Source organism: Eschrichtius robustus, chromosome 1 (genome assembly GCF_028021215.1).
Source record: "Eschrichtius robustus isolate mEscRob2 chromosome 1, mEscRob2.pri, whole genome shotgun sequence".
Lineage (NCBI taxonomy): Eukaryota > Metazoa > Chordata > Mammalia > Artiodactyla > Eschrichtiidae > Eschrichtius > Eschrichtius robustus.
Genome location: NC_090824.1, coordinates 121224051 through 121246091, shown reverse-complemented (window position 1 = coordinate 121246091; position 22041 = coordinate 121224051). Strand labels below are relative to the sequence as shown.

The 22041-nt window shown below is 38.2% G+C and overlaps 1 protein-coding gene across 1 annotated transcript in view; it reads left to right on the top strand.

Moving 5' to 3' along the window:
* GTF2A2 (general transcription factor IIA subunit 2) overlaps positions 1-15926 on the top strand; it is a 31317-nt gene extending 15391 nt beyond the window's left edge. The window contains exons 2-5 of the mRNA XM_068552720.1: positions 8620-8740; positions 9371-9475; positions 12931-13057; positions 15610-15926. Coding sequence (XP_068408821.1) covers positions 8669-8740; positions 9371-9475; positions 12931-13057; positions 15610-15635 — 330 coding nt within the window. The 5' untranslated portion in view covers positions 8620-8668 and the 3' untranslated portion in view covers positions 15636-15926. The remainder of the gene's footprint in view (positions 1-8619; positions 8741-9370; positions 9476-12930; positions 13058-15609) is intronic.
* Positions 15927-22041: the final 6115 nt, after the last annotated feature.

The window sequence follows — 22041 nt, the reverse complement described above, 5'->3', positions numbered from 1 at the left end:
GGCTGTCTTTTCTCCACTGTATATGCTTGCCTCCTTTATCAAAGATAAGGTGACCATATGTGCATGGGTTTATCTCTGGGCTTTCTATCCTGTTCCATTGATCTATATTTCTGTTTTTGTGCCAGCACCAAACTGTCTTGATTACTGTAGCTTTGTAATATAGTCTGAAGTCAGGGAGCCTAATTCCTCCAGCTCCATTTTTCGTTCTCAAGATTGCTTTGGCTATTCGGGGGTTGTAGGTTCTTACCTTTCATCACTTTAAACATATTTTGCCACTTCCTTCTAGTCTGCAGTTTCTGCTGAAAAATTAGCTGATAACCTTATGGGAATTCTCTTGTATGTTATTTGTTGCTTTTCCCTTGTTGCTTTTAATATTTTTTCTTTGTGTTTAATTTTTGTCAGTTTCATTACTATGTGTCTTGGCGTGTTCCTCCTTGGGTTTAATCCTTTATGAGACTCTGTGCTTCCTGGACTTGGGTGACTTTTTCCTTTCCCATGTTAGGGAAGTTTTCAGCTATTAATCTCTTCAAATATTTTCTCAGGTGCTTTCTGTCTCTCTTGTCCTGGGACTCATATAATGTGAATGTTGGTGCATCTAACAAAGTCCCAGAGGTCTCTTTAACTGTCCTATTTTTTTTCATTCTTTTTTCTTTTCTCTGTTCTGTGGCAGTGATTTCCGCCATTCTGTCTTCCAGCTCCCTTATCCGTTCTTCTGCCTCATTTATTCTGCTATTTATTCCTTCTAGTATATTTTTCATTTCAGGTATTTTATTGTTCATATCTGTTTGCTTCTTCTTTAGATCTTCTAGCTTGCTCTTAAACATTTCTTGCACCTTTTAGGTCTGTGCTTCCATTCTTTTTCCGAGATCTTGGATCGTCTTTACCATCGTTACTCTGAATTCTTTTTTGGGTAGATTGCCTATCTCCGTTTCATTTAGTTGTTCTTCTGGGGCTTTATTTTGTTTTTTCGTGTGGGACATATTTCTCCGATATCTTATTTTGTCTAACTTTCTGTATTGTGGTTTCTGTTCCACAGGCTGCCGAGTTGTAGTTCTTCTTGCTTCTGCTTCTGCCCCCTTGTGGATGAGGCTGGTCTAAGAGGCTTTTGCAGGTTTCCTGGTGGGAGGGACTGGTTCCTGCCCACTGATGGGTGCAGCTGGGTCTTGTCCCTCTGGTGGGCAGGCCTGTGTCAAGAGGTGTGTTTAGCAGGCAGCTGTGGGCTCAGGAAGACTTTTGGCAGCCTGTCTGCTGATGGGTGGGGCTGTGTTCCCACCCTGTCAGTTCTTTGGCCCGAGGTGTCCCCGCACTGGAGCCTAGAGGGTGTTGGGTGGGGCCAAGTGTTGGTGAGAAAATGGCGGCCTCTAGGAGGGCCCACACCAATGAGTACTCCCCAGAACTATCGCCACCTGTGTTTTTGTCCCTGCAGTGAGCCACAGCTGCTCCCCACCTCTACAGGAGACTCTCCAATACCAGCAGGTAGGTCTGGCCCAGGATCCTGTGAGCTCACTGCTTTTTCCCTTGGGTCCTGGTATGCACAAGACCTTGTGTGTGCTAAGAGTGGAGTTTCTGTCTCCCCGAGCCCTGTGGAATTCCTGCAATCAAACGCCACTGGCGCTCAAAGCCAGATGCTCTGGGGGCTCCTCCTCCCATTGCCAGACCCCAAGGCTGGGGATCCTGATGTGGGGCTCAGAACTTTCACTCCTATGAGATAACCTCTGTGGTAATCATTATTTTCCGGTGTGTTGATCACCCACCCAGTGGGTATGGGATTTGATTTTATTGCAGTTGTGCCCCTCCTGCCATCTCAGTGTGGCTTCTTCTTTGTCTTTGGATATAGGATATCTTTTTTGGTAGGTTCCAGTCTTTTTTTGTCAATAGTTGTTCAGCAGTTAGTTGTGATTTCGGTGTTTTTGTGAGAGGAGGTGAACCCACGTCCTTCTACTCTGCCATCTTGTTTCCCATCCCACAATTTCTTTATCCATTCATCCTTCGATGGACACTTAAGTTGTTTTCATAGCTTGGCTATTGTGAATAGTGCTACAGTGAACATGTGGGTGCATATATCTTTTCCAGTTAGTGTTTTCTTTTTCTTCCGATAAGTACTTCAAAGTGGAATTGTTGGATCATATGGGAGTTCTCGTTTACTTTTTTGAGAAACGTCCATACTTTTCCCTAGTGGCTGCACCACAGTTTGCATGCCTACCAACAATGCACAAGGGTTCCCTTTAATCCACATCTTCTCCAACACTTGCTATTAATTGTCATTTTGATAATAGTTATTTTAACAGGTGTGAGGTGATATTTCACTGTGGTTTTGATTTGCATTTCCCTGATAATTAGTGATGTTGAGCAGCTTTTCCTGTACTGTTTGGCATCTGTATATGTTCTTTGGAAAAGTGTTCACATCTTTTGCCCAATTTTTTTATAGAAGTACAGTTAATTTACAACATTGTGTTAGTCTCAAGTGTACAACAAAGTGATTCAGTTATATATATATATATATATATATAAATATATATGTTTTTTCAAGTTCTTTTCCCTTACAGGTTATTACAAGATACTGAGTATAATTTCCTGTGCTATACAGTAGGGCCTTGTTGCTTACCTATTTTATATGTAGTATTGTGTATATGTTAATCCCAAACTCCTAATTCATCCCCTCCCCCCTCCCCTCCCCAATTCCTTTGGTAACCATAAGTTTGTTTTCTGTCTGTGAGTTGATTTCTGTTTTGTAAATAAGTTTATTTATATCATTTTTTAGATTCTACGTGTAAGTGATATCATATGATATTTTGTCTTTCTCTGACTTCACTTAATATGATCACCTCTAGGTCCATCCATGTTGCTGCAAATGTTCTGTCCAATTTTTAATTGGATTGTTTGTTTTTTTGCTATTGAGTTTTATGTATTCTTTATATATTTTGGATATCGGGCCCATATGAGATACATGATTTGCAAATATTTTCCCCCATTCAGTAGGTAGCCTGTTTTTTTTATCGTTTCCTTTGCTGTGCATGAGCTTTTTAGTATGATCCTGTCCCACTTATTTATTTTTGCTTTTATTGCTTTTGCTTTTGCTTTTGGTGTCAGATTCAAAAAATCATCACCAAGACCTGTGTCAGGGAGCTTACCGCCTATGTTTTCTTCTAGGAGTTTTAGGGGTTTTATGGTATTGGGTCTTACATTTCAAGCCTTTAATCCATTTTGAGTTCAGTTTTGTGTATGGTGTATGATAATGGTCTAGTGTCTTTTTTCTTGCATGTGGATGCCCAGTTTTCCCAGCACCCTTTATTGAAGAGACTGTCCTTTCCCCATTGTCCTTCCTTCCTTCCTTCCTTCCTTCCTTCCTTCCTTCCTTCCTTTGCTGTGTTGGGTCTTCGTTGCTGCACGCAGGCTTTCTCTAGTTGCAGCGAGCAGTGGCTACTCTTCATTGCAGTGCGCGGGCTTCTCATTGCAGTGGCTTCTTGTTGCGGAGTACAGGCTCTAGGCGCACAGGCTTCAGTAGTTGCGGCACGCGGGCTCAGTAGTTGTGGCGCAGGGTCTCTAGAGTGCAGGCTCAGTAGCTGTGGCCCACGGGCTTAGTTGCTCCGCGGCATGTGGCATCTTCCTGGACCAGGGCTCGAACCCGTTCCCCTGCATTGGCAGGCAGATTCTTAACCACTGCACCATCAGGGAAGCCCTCCCAATTGTACATCCTCACCTCCTTTGTTGTTAATTACTTGACCGTACATGTGTAGGTTTATTTCTGGGCTCTTTATTCTATTCCATTCATCTATACGTCTGTTTTTATGGCAGTAATGTACTGTTCTGATTACTATAGCTTTGTGATAGAATTAGATATCAGCAGACATGATGCCTCGAGCTTTGTCCTTCTTTCTCAAGATTGCTTTTTGTGGTTTCGTATATATTTTAGGACTGTTTGTTCTATTTGTGAAAAATGCCATTGGAATTTTGATAGGAATTATGTTGAATCTGTAGATTGCTTTAGGTAGTATGGACATTTTAATAATATTGATTCTTCCAGTCCACATGCCTGGAATGTCTTTCTGTTTATTTGTGTCATATTCAGTTTCTTTCATCATTGTCTTACAGTTTTCAATGTCCAAGTCTTTCATCTCTTTGGCTAAATTTATTTCTAAGTGTCTTGTTCTTTTTGATGCAATCGTAAATGGGATTATTTCTCTTTCTGATAATTCATTATTAACTTATAGTTATTTTCTGGTAACTCTTAGACTTTTGTTAAATGGGCGGGACACAAGATTCGGTACTCTCACTTTGTCAAGTTTATATCTTCTTACTGGGACCCCTTCTTGCCCTTTTTATCCGCCCCTCCCCCCCTCAGCTACCCACACACGTTATACTAACTGATTTTTTTGTCTTCATTTATTTCTTGAACAAATATTTAATTGTCTCCTATTACGTCTCAGGTAGTGTTTGTTCTAGATGCCTGGTTTACTTCAGTGAACAAAAACAGACCAAAGTCCCTGCCCTGGTAGGTCGTACAGTCTATTGAAGGATGCAGAAAATAAACATTAAACTAAGGAAACTATATAATGTGTTAGAAGGTGATGGTGCCATCAAAGAAACATAGCAGGGTGAGGGGGAATTGGGCAGTTCCAGAGTGGAGGTGGGAGTTGGGGTTTTAAATATGGTGGTCTGTTTAGGCCTCATTAAGTACATGCTATACTTGAAGGAATTAAGAAAAACAAGAGGATATCTGGGAGAAGAGCATTGCAGGTAGAAAGGACAGCCTTTACAAAGGCTTACATAGGCAGGAACATGTCTGTCATGTTCTAAGAAAAACAAGGAGAAGCCAGTTTGTCTGGAGAAGGGCAAGAACAAGGGGGAGATGGCAAATGAGGTCAGTGAGATAATGGGTAGCCAGATTATTATAAGGACTGAATGAAATGGAAACCATGGGAGGTTTGCACAGAGAAGAGATATGTTCTAACCTGTGTTTTCAAAGATCACCTGACTGCTGAATTGGGATTAGGATCTAGGGGGCGAGCATGGAAGCAGGGAAACCAGTTAGGAAGCTATTTCAGGAATCCCAATGACAGGTGATGGCGGCACATACCGGGGTGATAACGGCGGAAGTGGTGAGAAATGGTTGGATTCTGAATCCATATTGAAGGTAGAGTTTACAGATTATGCTAGGGGTTGGATGTGGAGGTAAGATGGCCAGACTCGGGGTAGGGAGGGGTGGTCGGGAATAACTTCAAAGGTTTTTGCCTGAGCGCATAGAGGTATGGAGTTATATCAACTGAGATGGGAAGGACAACACACAGAGATGTTGAGTAGGCAGTTGGATCCAGAGTGAGTTCAGGGCAAGGTCTGTTCTAGTCTATGAATTTGGGAATCATCAGCAACGGTATGTAAAACCGTGACACAAATTGATATCACCAAGGAACGAGTGTAGACAGAAAGCAGAGAACCAAAGAGGTGCCTTGTGACATTAAGAGTTAAGGGAGAAGAGCCCCAACCAACAAACAATATTTTTTTTAACATCTTTATTGGAGGATAACTGCTTTACAATGGTGCAACAAACAATATGGAGAAGGATGAACCAGTGAGTTTAAGAGAACAACCCAAAAAGTGTACTGTCCCAGAAGCTAAGCCAAGATCCTTTATCAAAGAGGGGGGAGTAATCAGCCACGTCAAATGATTAAGTCTGGTGAGAACTAAGAATTGAGGATTATTAGTTTTAGCACTGCCAGTGGTGACTTTCACCATCTGTTTCATTTGAGTGCTTGAGGCAAAACTGTATAAGGAGTGAGTTTAAGAGAAAATGTGAGAAAAGGAATGAGAGACAGTGAGTACAGACAACTCAGGAGTTTTTGCTGCAAAGAGGACTAGAGAAATAAATAGAGTGTAGCTGGCCAGAGAAGCGAGTGGAGACTATTTTTTTTAAGATGGGAGAAGCAGCCGCCTGTTTGTTTGCTGATGGGAAGGCTCCGTAGAGATGGGAAATTTGACAGGGATAGAAGGAATAATTGAATTGTGGGGAAAATATCCTGTCCGTAATAGGGGGGATAGGGCCTGATCCACAGGTAGAAGGATTGTATTTAGGTAACAGCATGGATAGTTTGACTATAGTATGACAGGCAGAGTATATGGGTGTAGATATTGGTAGGTGGTTAGATGTAGTTTTGAGAGTTGAAGTTTTCATTGCTTCACCTTCCTCAGTGAAGTAGAAAACCTATTATAAATGCATCTAAGTGCAATACAGTTTGATATTAGCATTTTGACATATCACCAGGTTATTTATTCACTAACAAATACTTATTGAATTCATACTAGGCATTGTTCTAGATGGTAAATATATAACTGAGCAAAAGTCCTATCTTTAGGGAACGTCTGTTTTAGTGGATGGAAATAGAATAAGCATATATATGTCAGCTTCAGTTAGTGATATGAGTGAAAATAAAGCGGTGTAAAGGGGAAGGGAGATAGTTCTTTCTTATAGGTTGGTCACAAAAGTCATTTCTGATGAAGTGACATCTGAGCAGAGATCTGAATCAGACGAGAGGTAAACCCTGCAGGTATCTGCGCAGTACATTTGAAACAGAAAGAACAGCCAGTGCAAAGGCCCTGAAGCAAGAACATCTTGCCATATTGGAGCAAGGGACTAGTATGGCTGAAGCAGAGTGAATGAGGGGTTAGGTGGAAGAAGTCAAGTTCAGAGAGGTAGTGGGGGTGGGGGGGGCCCAGATCATGCAGGCCTTGTAAACCATCAGGAGGACCTTGGTTTTTACTCTGAGATAGGATGCTGCCTTGGGAGGTTTTGAATAGATGAGTGATGTGATTTTATTTGTGTTTTAAAAGGCTCAGCATGGCTGCTCTGGGGGCAGGGGTGGGATAGACAAGGGTAGAAAGAAGGAGATGCCTTACTTGGCTGTCACCATAAACCTTAGTGACAGATTGATGGTGACTTAGTGCTAGCAGTGGAGATGGTCAAAGTTGTTGGATTCCGGTTATATTCAGAAGGGGAAGAACTGAAAGGATTGGCTGACAGATTGCACGCAGGGTGAGAGAGAATTTGACTGTAAGGTTTTGGGGCCGTCTTACTGGAAGACTAGATTTACTGTTACTTGAGGTGGACAAAACCGAGGGCAGAAAAGGTTTGGAGGAGTATCCAGAATTTGGTTTGTTAACAAATTTAATTTGATCTACCACTTCACATTTCCATCCAGTGTCAAGTAGGCAGTTTTATATATGGCAACATGGGCATATAAAAGGTCAGGACTGGCAACGTAAGTTTGCACGTCATCAGCAGATAAATAGAACGTATTTAAAGCCATAAGCCTAGATGAGGTAACTACGGGAGTAAAGCATATAGAGAAGACGTGAGAAGCCTTGGGGCACTCAAGTCGTTAGAAGTTAGATTGCTGAGGAGCAACCAACAGAAGGAAACAAGAAACAGTACTATCCAGTGAGGTGGGAGGAGAAAACTGAGTGTGGGGTCCCAGAAGCCAAAGAAAAGACTTCAAGCAGGCAGAAATGAACAAGTGTATCAAATGCTCACAAGGTGTGTAATGTGAAGACTGATAACTATTATTTTTGCTGAGTTTTACCTGATGTTTACTCCTGAATACACCTGTCTCCTCCTGTCCATCTCTAAACTGAAAGTGCCATGAGGTCAGGTATCTAATACACGACATATAGTAAAAGCTCAGTATTTGCTGAATATGTGCTACTGGCACCCTCTTCGAGCCCGCATCACTTTCTAATCTTGCGCTTGAGTACATTGTTTACACTGCTGCCCATTTGTCTGATCTTTCCTGTCTAGAAAGCTTCAGGGGCGCCCCATTACCTGCACTATAAAATCCTGGCACCTCCTGACAAATCCATCCATGTCATCTTTTTCAGCCTCATGTCCTACCACTTCCTATCCATACCTAGACCCTAATGTGGAACAATTTATAGTTCTGTCTACGGAGTGTATTATTTCATCCTTCTGTGGCTTTACTCATTCTATTTATTTTTTCAGCCTAAGATGACTTTCCTCCTTTGCTTGGCTAAAGTCTAGCTTGAAGAATCAGGAAGCTTTTGTGAGCCAACTCACTCAGTCCACAGGCAGCCTCCATAATAACTGTATAATCTCTATCACAGTTCTTATTCTCTATTTAACTTTTTTATGTGTCTGTTACCTTTTCTAAAGTATAAATTTTTTAGGGTCAGAAGTATATCTTTACTTATCTTCCTTTCCATGGTACCTGTCACAGTGCTATCTTCTGGGTAGGCAGTCTATAAATACTGAATTTTAAGAGAAAAGGAAAATGAAGGGGAAGGCATTCAAATGTGAGCTGAAGATTGGATCAGTGACTTGACAGTAAGTAGAAGAGAATGGTACATGGTAAATTCTACACTAGGTCAAAAGGTAGATATTTGAAAGAAATGGTAAAGATGTACATTTTAATATATATATCTATACTTTGTACAAAGGAGTATAAATGCCTACGTCGAAATAATAGAAAAATAGAAAAACTATTTTTAACTAGTCCTTGTAATTCCTCAGTTATTATATAGTATGCTAATAGTATGTATTAGAAAATATGAAGTGCCTATGTTACATACGTAATTTATAATTTTTTTAATACTTTCATATTAAATTTTTAGGATATCAATGCAAGCCTGAATAAGAAAAAGAATTTCTCCCTCCTAAGCCATGGCGTATCAGTTGTACAGAAATACCACTTTGGGAAACAGTCTTCAGGAGAGCCTCGATGAGCTTATACAGGTGAGGGAGTAAAAATCAACATTTTTATTTAGATGGAGCTATAATGATTCTTGTTCTCATACTTATGGGAATGGCATAGTCTATGTAGCTTTAAGATAACTTTGGATAAGTTAATACAAGTCTTGAGATTTAAATTAGAATTTTGAATTTATATTTTAATTCTAGGAAAATGAACCCTTTTATGTAAACCTCTCATCCAAGAACATATTACATATTTCCATTTATTTTCATATATTTTGAGCTCTGATAAGATTAGACTTTTTTTTTTTTTTTTTTTTTTTAACATATTATTGGTCCCAAGTTTTTTATTTAAAAGAAACTTGGTTCCTTCAATTTATCGAACACTTCTTTCCAGATACTGTGAAGGAGTGGTAGACAAAGTTTTGTCCTGGTGCTGTAACATCACTGCATGTTTTCTTTTCAAAATTATGTTTGTGTCAAGATAATGCAAGAAAATATTGTCAGGCTTTGCTTCTTAGTTGTCAGTTATGGCAAAAAAGAATAAGGGATTCTAGTTTACAGGCTCTGGTTAACCTCAGTTAAATTTTAGATGATAATTCATGTATTTTTGTCTTATTTTTTCTTTAATGTTCTTCTCTAAGAAGATTCATGACCTTTATTTTTTCTCAGTCTCAACAGATTACCCCCCAACTTGCCCTTCAAGTTCTGCTTCAGTTTGATAAGGCTATAAATTCAGCGTTGGCACAGAGGGTCAGGAACAGAGTCAATTTCAGGGTAAGTACATTTTCTTAAATCTAGACGCTGCACCATGGTTGTTACAATAGTGCTTTTTAGGACACCTACATATTTATTAATCATAAAGAGATGGCTTAATCAAACTTTGGAACTTGTTTGATAACAGCTGAATCCTGCTCGATGTTTAAATAATCTATATACTAAGTTCATCCACTTAATGTGAGATACAGAGTTGTTTTTAGATTCTTAATTCCATTGTTTCACAAATCAGCCTATGTATGTTTGGCCACCTTCCCTGAAGAGTTACTGAGATTTCAAATGTCTGAAACATTAGCTGCAGGATTGAAGGTACGTGAGAGTAATCTCTAAGGATCAGTTATGTTTTTTAAACTCTGACCAGGGAAGTTCAGAGTTATTTCTAGAAACTTCACGTTGCCTCCCACCTACTCTTAGATAACGTGGCTTATAAAGACCTGACCGGTTGGCAGATGATGGTCTCTTCTGGTAGCTTGGTCTCATTTGAATCATCTGTACTTTGAACAGTAATCCCACACTGAACAAAACTGTCTTTCTCAATTCGATGGTAAATTCAGATTAAGAGATATGAAAATCAACAAATGAAAAGAATATAGATGTTAATTTGCATTTAAGAGAACGTCAGTGTTTGGGGTTTTTGGTTTTAGTTTGTGATGAAAAAACACAAAAGAAAAATTTATCATTCATTCAACGAACATTTCAATGCCTATTAAATACGAGGCATTGGTCTGGATATATTGGGTATACAGGACAAAAGAAGACAGGCCCGTTATTTTAGTGAAGGGGTAAAATCTGCATGTATTTTATATTCATGTAAATGAGTCACATCAGTTTCACATGCCTAACAATTATCTGGAGTAAAACGTGCCTTTATAAAATTTTATCAATCAGTGGATTCTTGAATTTTTAACAGTAATAATGCTGGCACAGTTTCCTTTTTGTACAACCATACATGCAAATGTGCCTAGTTTGTCATTCAGAACCTGATCCTTTAATTCTAAATTGATCCATGTTGATACATATTTGCCCATGTAGAAAATTTGTTTGACTACTTATCAGAGTCGTAGGGTTCACAAGGCCTGAGTGGTCTTCTAGTTGTATTATTGTAGGTTTCTAGTTTGGATCTCTTTAGCTAAAGGTAAATTAACTTTAACTTTAAAAAAGTGTTACTCAGTAGCTATATGTAAAAAATATATGTATTTATTAGAGGTGCATTAAAGATACAGTTTAGCCACATGTTATCTATCATATAGACGGAAATTTTTAATATAAAGAACAGAATTTCAGCATATTTGAATGTTCACATGCTAATCATAAATAGTAGTGACTTGCCTGCTTCAAATTATTGACACATCTGCCACCAGCTTGATATGACAGTAACCTACACACTTTATACACAAGCCAGAAGTGAACATTGAGGTTGGCATTTGGTTGTTCAGCCTTCCGAAGGCTCAAACTATAGTCAAGGAACAGATCTAAGTAAAGTTTTTTTTTTTTTACATTTACAACTCTGCATCTTTTACTTAATAATATGTCCTAAGTGATTTTCTATGCATTACTCCCACCTCTCCACTGAAACTTCTCTTGCCAAGTTATTTATTGCTGAATCTAATGCATAATTAGTGATACTATTGATTAGTCTCTTTTGAAACCCATACTTCCCTTGAAATCATACTATTTTGGCTTTTTTTTCCTATTCTCTGGCCCCCTCTCTCAGGCTACTTTGTATCACTTAATTGCTGGTTTTCCTTAAGGGTTATCTAGGGCTCCACATATTCTCCTTGAATGATCTCATCCAGTCCTTGGCTTTAAAATTGATATGCTCCCATGCTTGCTTCTGCACTCCAGCTGCTTACTGGATATGGTAAGATGTAGCTGAAACTCGAATTTAACTTTCCTCCCAAACCAGTTTTTTCTATGAATGCGTTGTTACACAAGCAAGCCAGAAACTTGGGAATAACAAAGATTTCTCTCTTCCCCACCCGACCATATCCAGTTGGTTATCAAGCGTTGACAGATCGACCTTTTAAAATCTCTCCACTTCCCTGGACCCCCTTGCCTCTGCTATCGCCCAGCCACTTTGACCTGTGATTCAGCCAGCTAAAAGCTATCGGCTTCTTAGCTGCTCTCCTTCCTCCAGTCAGTCAGACTCCCCTCTAGTCTGTTCATGTTATCACCAAAAATGCAAATCTCAGCATGTTAACTCCTCTGCTTGAAATCCTTCATTGACGTCCTAATGCCCTCACAATAGGGAAAAGCTTGCCCAAGGCTCTCCATGATCTCTTTCGCCTTAGGACCTCCTGTCATATTCTCGTTTCAGGAACTTACTATCCCATTCCAAGTGTTTGTCTTCCTTTCTGCTGTCCCACCTTTCCCTTGACTCTTTTTCATTCTTTGGGACTCAAGCTTCCTCTGTCCTATCTCCTGTACCCTTGGATGCCTCTACTGTACTCCCATTGTACCCAGTAACAATCTTTCATAGCACTATGTATTTACTTGTTTGAATGATCTCCCCTGCTGACCTAAGCTTCTTGGATGGCAGGGATCATACGTGTATTGTATCCTTAGTGCCTAGTATAGTCTAACAAATAGTAATTATTCATTATTTATTAAATTTATTCATTCATAGCCATTATAATTTCCCTAATGATCCTAACTTAAGCCATTGCTGAGAACTCAATTTTTGATATTACAAGTAACACTGCAGGGAACAGTTTTGTGCTGAATTTTTTTTTTTTTCCTGAAGGCATATACATGTCTCATTGGATACTAAATTTCATATGTAAATACGTGTGCATGTATATGTCTCTCAGGTTTTGATTATATTCTGTTGGTGTCCACCCTTGCACCTTCATCACACTTTTCAAAAAGTTCCTTTTAATGTTCAGATAAAATTTTTTTTTAGGAGAAATATGTATTAGAAGAATGTCAGTTGCACAGGACAATAATGTTGTAATTTTAGTGGCCAGTACAGTAATTCACCTGAGCTAAGTCACAGGATTAAAATTAATGTTTCTAGGAATCCCCTGCTTTTGTACAAACTCAGAGGATCAACATATACAATAAAATAGGTTGCTTTTAAAAAGTATTTATATAAAAAATTCAAATGAATTTTCATAATTTAGCCACATGAGGGCAGTGGCTAAATACAGATTCAAATTTCCATTCAGTTTTTCTTCAGGTAAGTAATTTGCAGGCTTTTCCAGTGCTGAAAATCGTGTGCTAACTAAAATATTTTTTAACTCTTCCCTTAGCAAATTTATCTAGGATTTTTTTAAGTGATAGTATGATTAACACTTAAGATTGCTTGCTTAAGACTTTCCTTAATTTTCATCCTATTTTGAGAATTTATTTTGAGAATTATGTACTTGTAGCTAGGTTTTCTTAAATTGTCTGGAGAAAAATGCGAGGGGGAAAAAATGACTTTTCATGGTTTGTCTAAATGTTTTGTTTTAAAGGGCTCTCTAAATACATACAGATTCTGCGATAATGTGTGGACTTTTGTATTGAATGATGTTGAATTCAGAGAGGTGACAGAACTTATTAAAGTGGATAAAGTGAAAATTGTAGCCTGTGATGGTAAAAGTAAGTGTTTGCCCCAATTACTGTGAAAGCAAAGCTACTTGAAATCTTGTTTTCATGAGTCTTTAGAAAATTTTCATCTGAAATTAAGGGAGAAAATGGCCAATGATCCACTCCCAGATAGCGACCAGGCTTCTTTCTCAGCTAGATTCTGGATTCCAGATCTCACATAGTCCTCTTACTAACTTTAGGTACAAACATTTCATGTGACACGTAGACTACTTCTACAGGTTGAATTTGTTTGCGGGGGTGGGGGAAGCATATTAATAAGCTTTTCTTCCCTATTTCAGTTGCAGATTTGAAGTGTTTCTAAAGCTTTTCTTTTTCTTTAAGGAAGTGTTTAATTTCAGTTTATCCTATGGTTTCTGTTTTGTTGGCTACCTATACATTTTATATTTTAAAAATGATTATTTAAAAGACTTCAAATAACCATAAGAGCCTTATCAGTCATAATGGTACATATCTAGTCCTCTGATCTGTTACATGCAGATATTTTTACAGCAGACCGAGGAACTTCTTCAGGTCCTTAAATGTTTCAAAAACTATACATCTCTGCTTTCTGTTCCATGATTATTTTCTTTTTGCTAATGGAATTTTAAATATATAAATTGTATTTGAAATATACTTACTTTTACTTTGTAATCTGAACAATTTGTGTTTAAAGCAGCTATTCCTGAAATTAGAGAATACTGTCAGTCACTTTCCAAGAAGGGGAATTTTGAAAAGAAAGAGAAATGCAGAAAGCAGTACCCTACGTTGCTCAGTTTGTAGGTTAGGTTTTTTGTTTGTTTGTTTGTTTTTATGTTTTGGGTTTCAAAGAAATGCCCTGTCATCACTGAAAAGATATAAAGACAGAAAACCACACAAGAAAGACGTCATTTGTAACATCATCTGGAGATAACATATCACTTAATATTTTAACGTATAACCTTCTAGTCTTTATATACATATCTATCTTTACAGTAATAGATGTACGCACATACTCACTTGCAAATGTATCATTTTTCACACGTAAGTCATTCTCTTAAACCTGATTTTTGATAGCTGCCTGAAATTATGTGTACCTTTATCCCTTTTTAAAGAAATCATCTCTTCCAGATGTCAGAGTCTCTGAAACTAGCAATGTTACAGTGGCTCATACATTTTGGAAGGTTAAGTGTAGGGATAATCATTCTAAGACCTTTAAGATGACTTTTTTATATAATTACCAAATACTTTGTTCTTTGCTGTAACAACAACAACACAAAAATCTGTGTTTATAATTTTATAGTTTCTGGATCACATAACATTTCTGTTTGTCAGATAATGTATACTTTTTTTCATGTCTTTCTTATAATTTAGGCTAAATTATCACCCTTAGGTTTTCCAATTTTTAGTAGACTATAGAATTTGAGCATTAATGTATAATTTCTAGACCACTATCAAAATGACTTAATGATATGGATCAGTACTGTTCATAAAACTCTCATGCTGAGGGAAATGTTTCCTGTCTATACCCTCCGATAGCCACATCTGACTATTAAGCACTTGAAATGGATTAGGGCAACTGAGAAATTTAATGCTTTAATTTTAATTTAATTTTCTTAACTTTAAATAGCCACACGTGGTTAGCCAGTAGCTACCACATTGGACAGCACAGATGTAGACTAGTAGAGTGTCAATCAATCAATCAATCATTTGAAACATAGCTAAGAACCAAAAAGTCAGTGAAGGCCCCTGAGCAAACTTAATAATATCAACGAGTCCATGTAAACATATGTATTTTACTTACAGGTAGTCCTTAGAGTGTATTTCTCTTGCTTCTTAAAGATATAAGATTATCTGTTTGTTTGTTTGTTTGTTTCAAACTTCAGTGGATATAAAATACAAATCAATCAGCCTTACCTACTGCAGTGGCTTCTGAGGAACTTGGCCCACTTACAGCACAGTATAGTAATTGTTCTTCAAAGAAAAGATTGTTGAGTATTCAAGAAAAGCTTAGATTGTGTTCCATGCACTCGTGTCTGTCAGCAGAAAATAATACAATCAATCATTAAAATATAAATGGTTGTGGCATTTAGAGATAGAAGCTTAAGTAATAATTAATACCATTCCTTAGTAACCAGATAAATGCAGTACTACTGCGAAATAAAGTTCAATTCCAAATAGAGAAGCAGAGAAAGTGATTGATAGTGGCTAGAATTTTGGTATTTTTCTTGCCAGGAATTATTAAAACAGTCCTCTTCTGTGTTATATAGTCCTTTGTGGTTTTAAATTTTTGGACAGTAAGCAGAGGACTTGGAAAAAAAAGTATAGCAGCTATATGAACCAAATGTAGTATAACTTGATTTTTCTTAACATAAATCTGGAGACGACTAAGCATTAACTTTCCTTTTAAGGCAGAGGTAAAAAGACATTTACGTACACAAGATATTACTTTGGTCAGCTTTTCCTTTCCACCCTTGTCTCCCCTTCTTCACCACCATTAGTTCCTGTTTTACTTTTGAAAGATTTTTCTCAACATATTTAAAGTTGCTGCTGGAATTTACTGTTTCTCTCCTCTGTTTGTTTCCTAGATACTGGCTCCAATACTACAGAATGAGTAGGAAAGAAATGGCTTTTTAATGCCATCCTGTTACTGTTCATCAGTTTTTGAAGAGAAGCATAGAAGAGACGACTTTCTTTTTTAATTTATTCTAGCATTGCAGAAATGGCTACACTGTGCCGTACTATCAATCAATCAGAGAATTCCAGTAGAAAGCAGCTTATAATTCTGTACCTTCTTACATTACCTTATTATACAGCATGAAGAAACAGAACTTTTTTTTAACAACAAATCAAACATTGTGGCCTTCCTAAGACCATTCTTTAATAAATTCATTTTAAAACTCAATGTGAGTAATAACTGCTAGAGCTGCTAAGCTAGCAACATGGACATATTAGATAAGCATTTTGAAAGAGCACCGTGTTCCTTGCAAAGGAAATTAGAAAAATGCATTCATTTCAGTAGTCAGTTTTTATCAATTGTTTGTTAGTTTAGCTGATGAAAGCATTAGCAGGGGGCAAAAGACCAAAACTCCAGACTAGAACTTTCCTTACAAAAATCATTTTTAAAAAGTACAAAGCCAAGGCGTAATTATTGGTGTGAAAAATCTAAGTACAACTCAACTAGGAAAAATTAGACAGACAAACAACAAAATGTAGTCTTTACGTGGACAATTTAAGAAATAATTTACATATATATCATCAGTCAGGTTTCATTTTTAGACTATTCTACATCTTACCAGTTACTAGACTTTTCAATAAAAAGTCCTATTAAATGTATCCCATATCTTTGTGTACTTGAAGGAAAAAGTTTTGTCAATCTAGGAATATATGATGAAGAAAGTGGCATTTCTAAAACGTCGCAGAGGGAGAATGTTTGTTTGTTTATCATTTAGCGGAAGTAGGCTTTTACAGCCCCATCCTGTGGTCATTCCCGATTCAACCCTTTTCAATGTGAAGCTGTCCTTTCAGTCTCACTCTGCTGAGAGATAATTAATTAATTAATAGAGTAGAGTAGAGTAGAGTAGAGTTGGCAGTAATCGTCAGCAAAATAGCTTCTCATAAACCTGTTAAAGTACTAAAAAAGATCTTTCTCTTGTGCACTGTCCCCCTATTTTTTAGCTGTAGAAGCATGTTATATATATAATAGGTTTCATCATTTTTAAGTAATCCGTGCTCAGGGCCCATCTATGTAAGATAATGGCCAACATCACTAACTTCATTTATCAGTGCTGTGTTACATATATTCTTCTAGCTAATCCTCACAACAGCCCTGGAAGAACTTTGTTCCCCTTTTACAGATTTAGAAGCTTAATTACCAAAGGTTACATAATTAGGATTTTTCTTAATTGCAATGAATCAAGATCAATACCTGTTTATTTTGGAGGTTCAACATAATGGTTAGCAGACAGGTTATGTTGATAGTAAACTTCTACAATGGTTGTAGAAGTTTCTGTTTCTTAAGGAGTAAATTATGGTTTAAACTTTTTTCATGTTACTAACAGTCACTGAGATCTTAAGAAAAGTATAGGGCTGGAGGTGTATACTTTGGGGGATTTTAAATCCTATAAATGATGTCACTAGATTGTGCTTTCAAACGTACCAAGGTAACATTGACCTAGATGAGTTTCTTACAGGAAATGGTTGACTACCATGACCTACTAATTGGAGTAATGCCTTCGCACTCCTAGTATTACCTCAGCACATCAGTGTAGTCCTTGATTCGTAGATTAAAACTAACTTTCATCCTTGCAGCCCATTCTGCATAATCTATTCCAGTGTTCTCTTCCTGACCTTCCCTACTAATGAGCACATAGTCTGCTCCAGTTAAATTTGAGAAAGAAACAAGTCAGATCTCAGATTTCTCTTCTGTCTTGGTTATGCTGTTTCCTTCATTTCTCATGACTTTCCTTTCAGAATCAAAATCCTATCCATCATTCAAAACTTAAACCCACTTGTATCTGAGTACACAACCCATATTGAGCTCTTCCCTTGTGAGCTCTTAACAAAGGAGTCATGAGAAAACACAACAAAGGACAGGAAGAACTTACATCAGTCTCAGTACTCACTCATACTCATCCAGGTAACTGGTGTGGAATACCTAGGGTTTATAGTGGACCTAGGCGTAAACCCTAGGGATTCTACCACATTCCACCAGTTGAAACCAACTCTTGTACTTAGGACAGCCACCACATACACACCTCTCTCTCCGCCTGGGCAGGAGTACAGAAGTCATAGCCTGACATTTCCTCCTCTCAGTTCTAATTACTTGCATACACATGGCTAACATTTGCATAGTGATATAGGTGTTCTAATCTTCCCACAGCAGTACTCGGACTTCACTGGAAATTACAGAAGAGACACGGCCAGAGCTTACGGCCAAAGGTATCCACTTTGGCCGTAAGCTCTCCCACCTGGCCACAGACTCCAGTGATAATAAGCTTACTTGCCTGTTAATGTGGAAGAAGAAAAAAAGTCCATTAATTCTTCTATTAGTAGGACTAAATGTAAAATCTGGGCTTTGTGTGGTAACGTACAGTTGGTCCTGTCTCAATGTATTACTGAGTACTACTTTAACACCCAAATAGTGGACAAAGAATAGCTTCTTTGGGTTTAATGCCTGACTGGTCAGTGTTTGGTTTGTTTATAGTGATCTGTCTTCAGCTGATGTTAAGGGGAAAAAAAGTATTTTATCTCTTGGTAGACATCAATCCCAGTGTCATAAGTTATGTTACCGTCAGTTTTGAGTGGGTCATAATTGAATCACTAATATATGTAAAATATGTAAAATATGTACATATATTGGAATGTGTGTGTTTTCACTCAACTGGAGAAGCAATTATTTGTAGCATAGTTATAAAATTTGGAATCAATAAAACAATGCATGGTAAGGGAAAGTGCAAATTCTCCATAAGAATTTGCAACATTTGTTTTGTCAGTCCGTCCTAAAAATGCCCCCTGATTTGGTGAAAACATCCAGCTATTTTTTATATGCTGTAGTAATAGTAAGAATCTTATTTTTCTAGTACATGGGTAGATAGAATGTGCTTGGGGTTTGGGGCAAGGCATTCTACCTTGTAAGAGGTATAAGAACTTTGCAACATACAGCAAAGGATTTAGCAGCATTAGTTCAAGAGAGCATTGTGCAAGAAAACTGAACAGTGTGCTCTCGTGAATGTCCCAACTCTCTTATCCTCTGATACTTTCTTCCTCTGCTTTTACTCATTCTGTTTACCAAAGTGAGCCACAAAACACCTGAATAGCCAAAGCAAGAACAAAGCTGAAGGCATCACACTTCCTGCTTTCTGACTGTATTACAAATCTATAGTAATCAAAATAGCATGATAATATTGGCATAAAAACAGACACATAGATCAGTGGAACAGAATAGAGAGCCCAGAAATAAACCCACACGTGTATGGTCAATTAATTTATGACAAAGGAGGCAAGAATGTACAATGGGGAAAGGACAGTCTTGTCCATAAATGGTGTTGGGAAAACTGGACCACTATCTTAACACTACACACAAAAAATTAACCAAAATGGACTAAAGGCTTGAACCTAAGACCTGAAGCCATAAAACTAGAAGAAAACATGTGTAAAGCTCCCTGACATCAGTCTTGGCAGTGATTTTTTTGTATTTGATACCAAAAGCGAAGGCAACAAAAGTAAAATTAAGCGGCACTACATCAAACTAAAAAGCTGCTCTGCACAGTAAAGGAAACCATCAATAAAATGAGCAGGCAGCCTACAGAATAGGAGAAAATACTTGCAAATAATACACCTGATAGATTTATATCCAAAATATAAAGAATTCAGACAATAGCTAAAAAACCGTTCTGAATAGACATTTTCCCAAAGGGGACATAAATACAGCCAACAGGTACATGAAAATGTGCTCATCATTAACCAGGGAAATGCAAATCAAAACCACAGTAAGACATCACCTCACACCTGTTAGAATGGCTACTGTCAAAAAACAACAAGCATCGGTGAAGATGCGGAGAAAAGGGAACCCTCGTGCGCTGTTGGGAGGAATGTAAATCAGTGCAACCAGTATGGAAAAGTATGGAGATTCCTCAGAAAATTAAAAATAAAACTTACCTTATGGGGCTTCCCTGGTGGCGCAGTCGTTGAGAGTCTGCCTGCCAGTGCAGGGGACACGGGTTCGAGCCCTGGTCTGGAAAGATCCCACATGCCGCGGAGCAGCTGGGCCCGTGAGCCACAGTTACTGAGCCTGCGCGTCTGGAGCCTGTGGTCCGCAACGAGTGAGGCCGCGGTGGTGAGAGGCCCGCGCACCGCGATGAAGAGTGGCCCCCGCTTGCCACAACTAGAGAAAGCCCTCACACAGAAACGAGGACCCAACACAGCCATTAATAAATAAATAAAATAAATTTTAAAAAAAAACACAAACTTACCTTATGATCCAGCAATTCCACTTCTGGGTATTTATGTGAAGGGAATGAAATCACTATCTTGAAAAGATATCTGCATCTATGTTCAAAGCAGCATTATTTACAACAGCCAAGACAGGAAAATACGTGTCCATTGATGGATGAATGCATAAAGAAAATGTGTCATCTGTGGCCCACAAGAACCAGATTATTCAGCCATTAAAAAAAGGAAATCCTGTCATTTGCAACAAAACAGATGGATCCTGAGGGCATTATGCCAAGTGAAATAAGTTAGAGAAAGATAGATACTGTATGACCTCATGTGTGGAATCTAAAATAAATTGCACTCATGGATACGGAGAACAGATTGGTTGTTGCCAGAGGCAGATGGTGATGGGGTGAGCAAAATGAGTGAAAGTGGTCATAAGGTACAAACCTGCAGTTATAAATAAGTCCAGGGAGTGTAATGTACAGCACAGTGACTATAGTTAACAATACTGTGTTGTACACCACCAGTTTGAACTGTGTGAGTCCACTTACTTATACAGGGATTTTTGGTTTTTAATAGTAAATACTACAATGCTACACGATCCACAGTAGGTTGAATCCACAAATGTGGAACCACAGATACAAAAGAACCACATATACAGAAGGCCAGCTCTAAGTTATACGTGGATTTTCGACGGCAGAGGATCAGCAACCCTAACCCCCTCATTGTTCGAGGGTCAACTGTGTATATTTAAAAGTTGCTGAGAGTAGATCTTAAAAGTTCTCATCATAAGAAGAAAGATTTCTAACTGTATGGTGATGGATATTAACATTATGCTAATCATTTTGCAGTATACACGTATATAAAATCACCATTTTGTACACCTAAAACTAATGTTATATGTCAATTTTAATCTCAATTTTTTTTTTTTTAAGTTCCCATCTTCAGAGACTTCTAGTCATTCCAGAATAACAAGGACAGGACTTAACTTCCTTCCATAAACAACTAGAAAAGTAGACAAAATATATGAAAGTGTTTTTCAGACACTGGAAAACAGGCAGCACAAGGCTGTAATCTCTGAGAAAGGGGGCAAAGAAATAGTTGAGGTCTATAACCTTCCAGCTCACTGCATGGAGGCAATACCCAGACTATAGGAACTTCCCTGGCGGTTCAGTGGCTAAGACTGGGTCCCAGTACAGGGGGCCCAGGTTCAACTCCTGGTCAGGGAACTAGGTCCCACATGCCACAACTAAGAGTTTGCATGCCACAACTAAAGATCCCGCATGCCGCAACGAAGATCCTGCATGCCACAACTAAGACCTGATGCAGCCAAGTAAATAAATAAATTTTTTTTTTTTAAATACCCAGACTATAGACACAGGGAGAGGGGAACCCAAACAGAGCCTGACAACCTTGCTGAGTTGAGAAGACACTGAGATCAGAGTTTAGGAAAGCTGAGGTGATTGAAAGATGCAGCATTCTAGAAAGGAATCAAAACAGTGGTCCCCTAGAGTGTTTGCTGTGTACTTGGTTGCACATAAGTAGAATGACGCCTTACAAAACCAAGCAAAGAGTAGCTAGGGAGTTAGTTATAAACAGCAATTCCCAAAGCTCACATAGGGTGGGGAACCAGAGTAAACAGTTCTCAGTAGTCACCTAAGGCATCAAATAGAGTGAGGCCCCAGAGGGTCATGCCTCAATAATAGGCTAAAACGGAGTAAAAGCTACTCTAGCTTAGAACCACCCTAGCAAAGGTGAAAAACAGGATTTGAGGGAATCAAACTGATTAATAAATAATTGTCAAAACAATTATTTATATGTATATATATGGCATTTTTCACAGAATTCGAACAAAAAATTTCACAATTTGTGTGGAAATACAAAAGACCCCGAATAGCCAAAGCAATCTTGAGAAAGAAAAATGGAGCTGAGGGAATCAGGCTCCCCAACTTCAAACCATACTACAAAACTACAGTAACCAAGGCAGTATGGTACTGGCACAAAAACAGAAATATAGATCAATGCTACAGGACAGAATGCCCAGAGATAAACCCACACACATATGGTCACCTAATCTATGA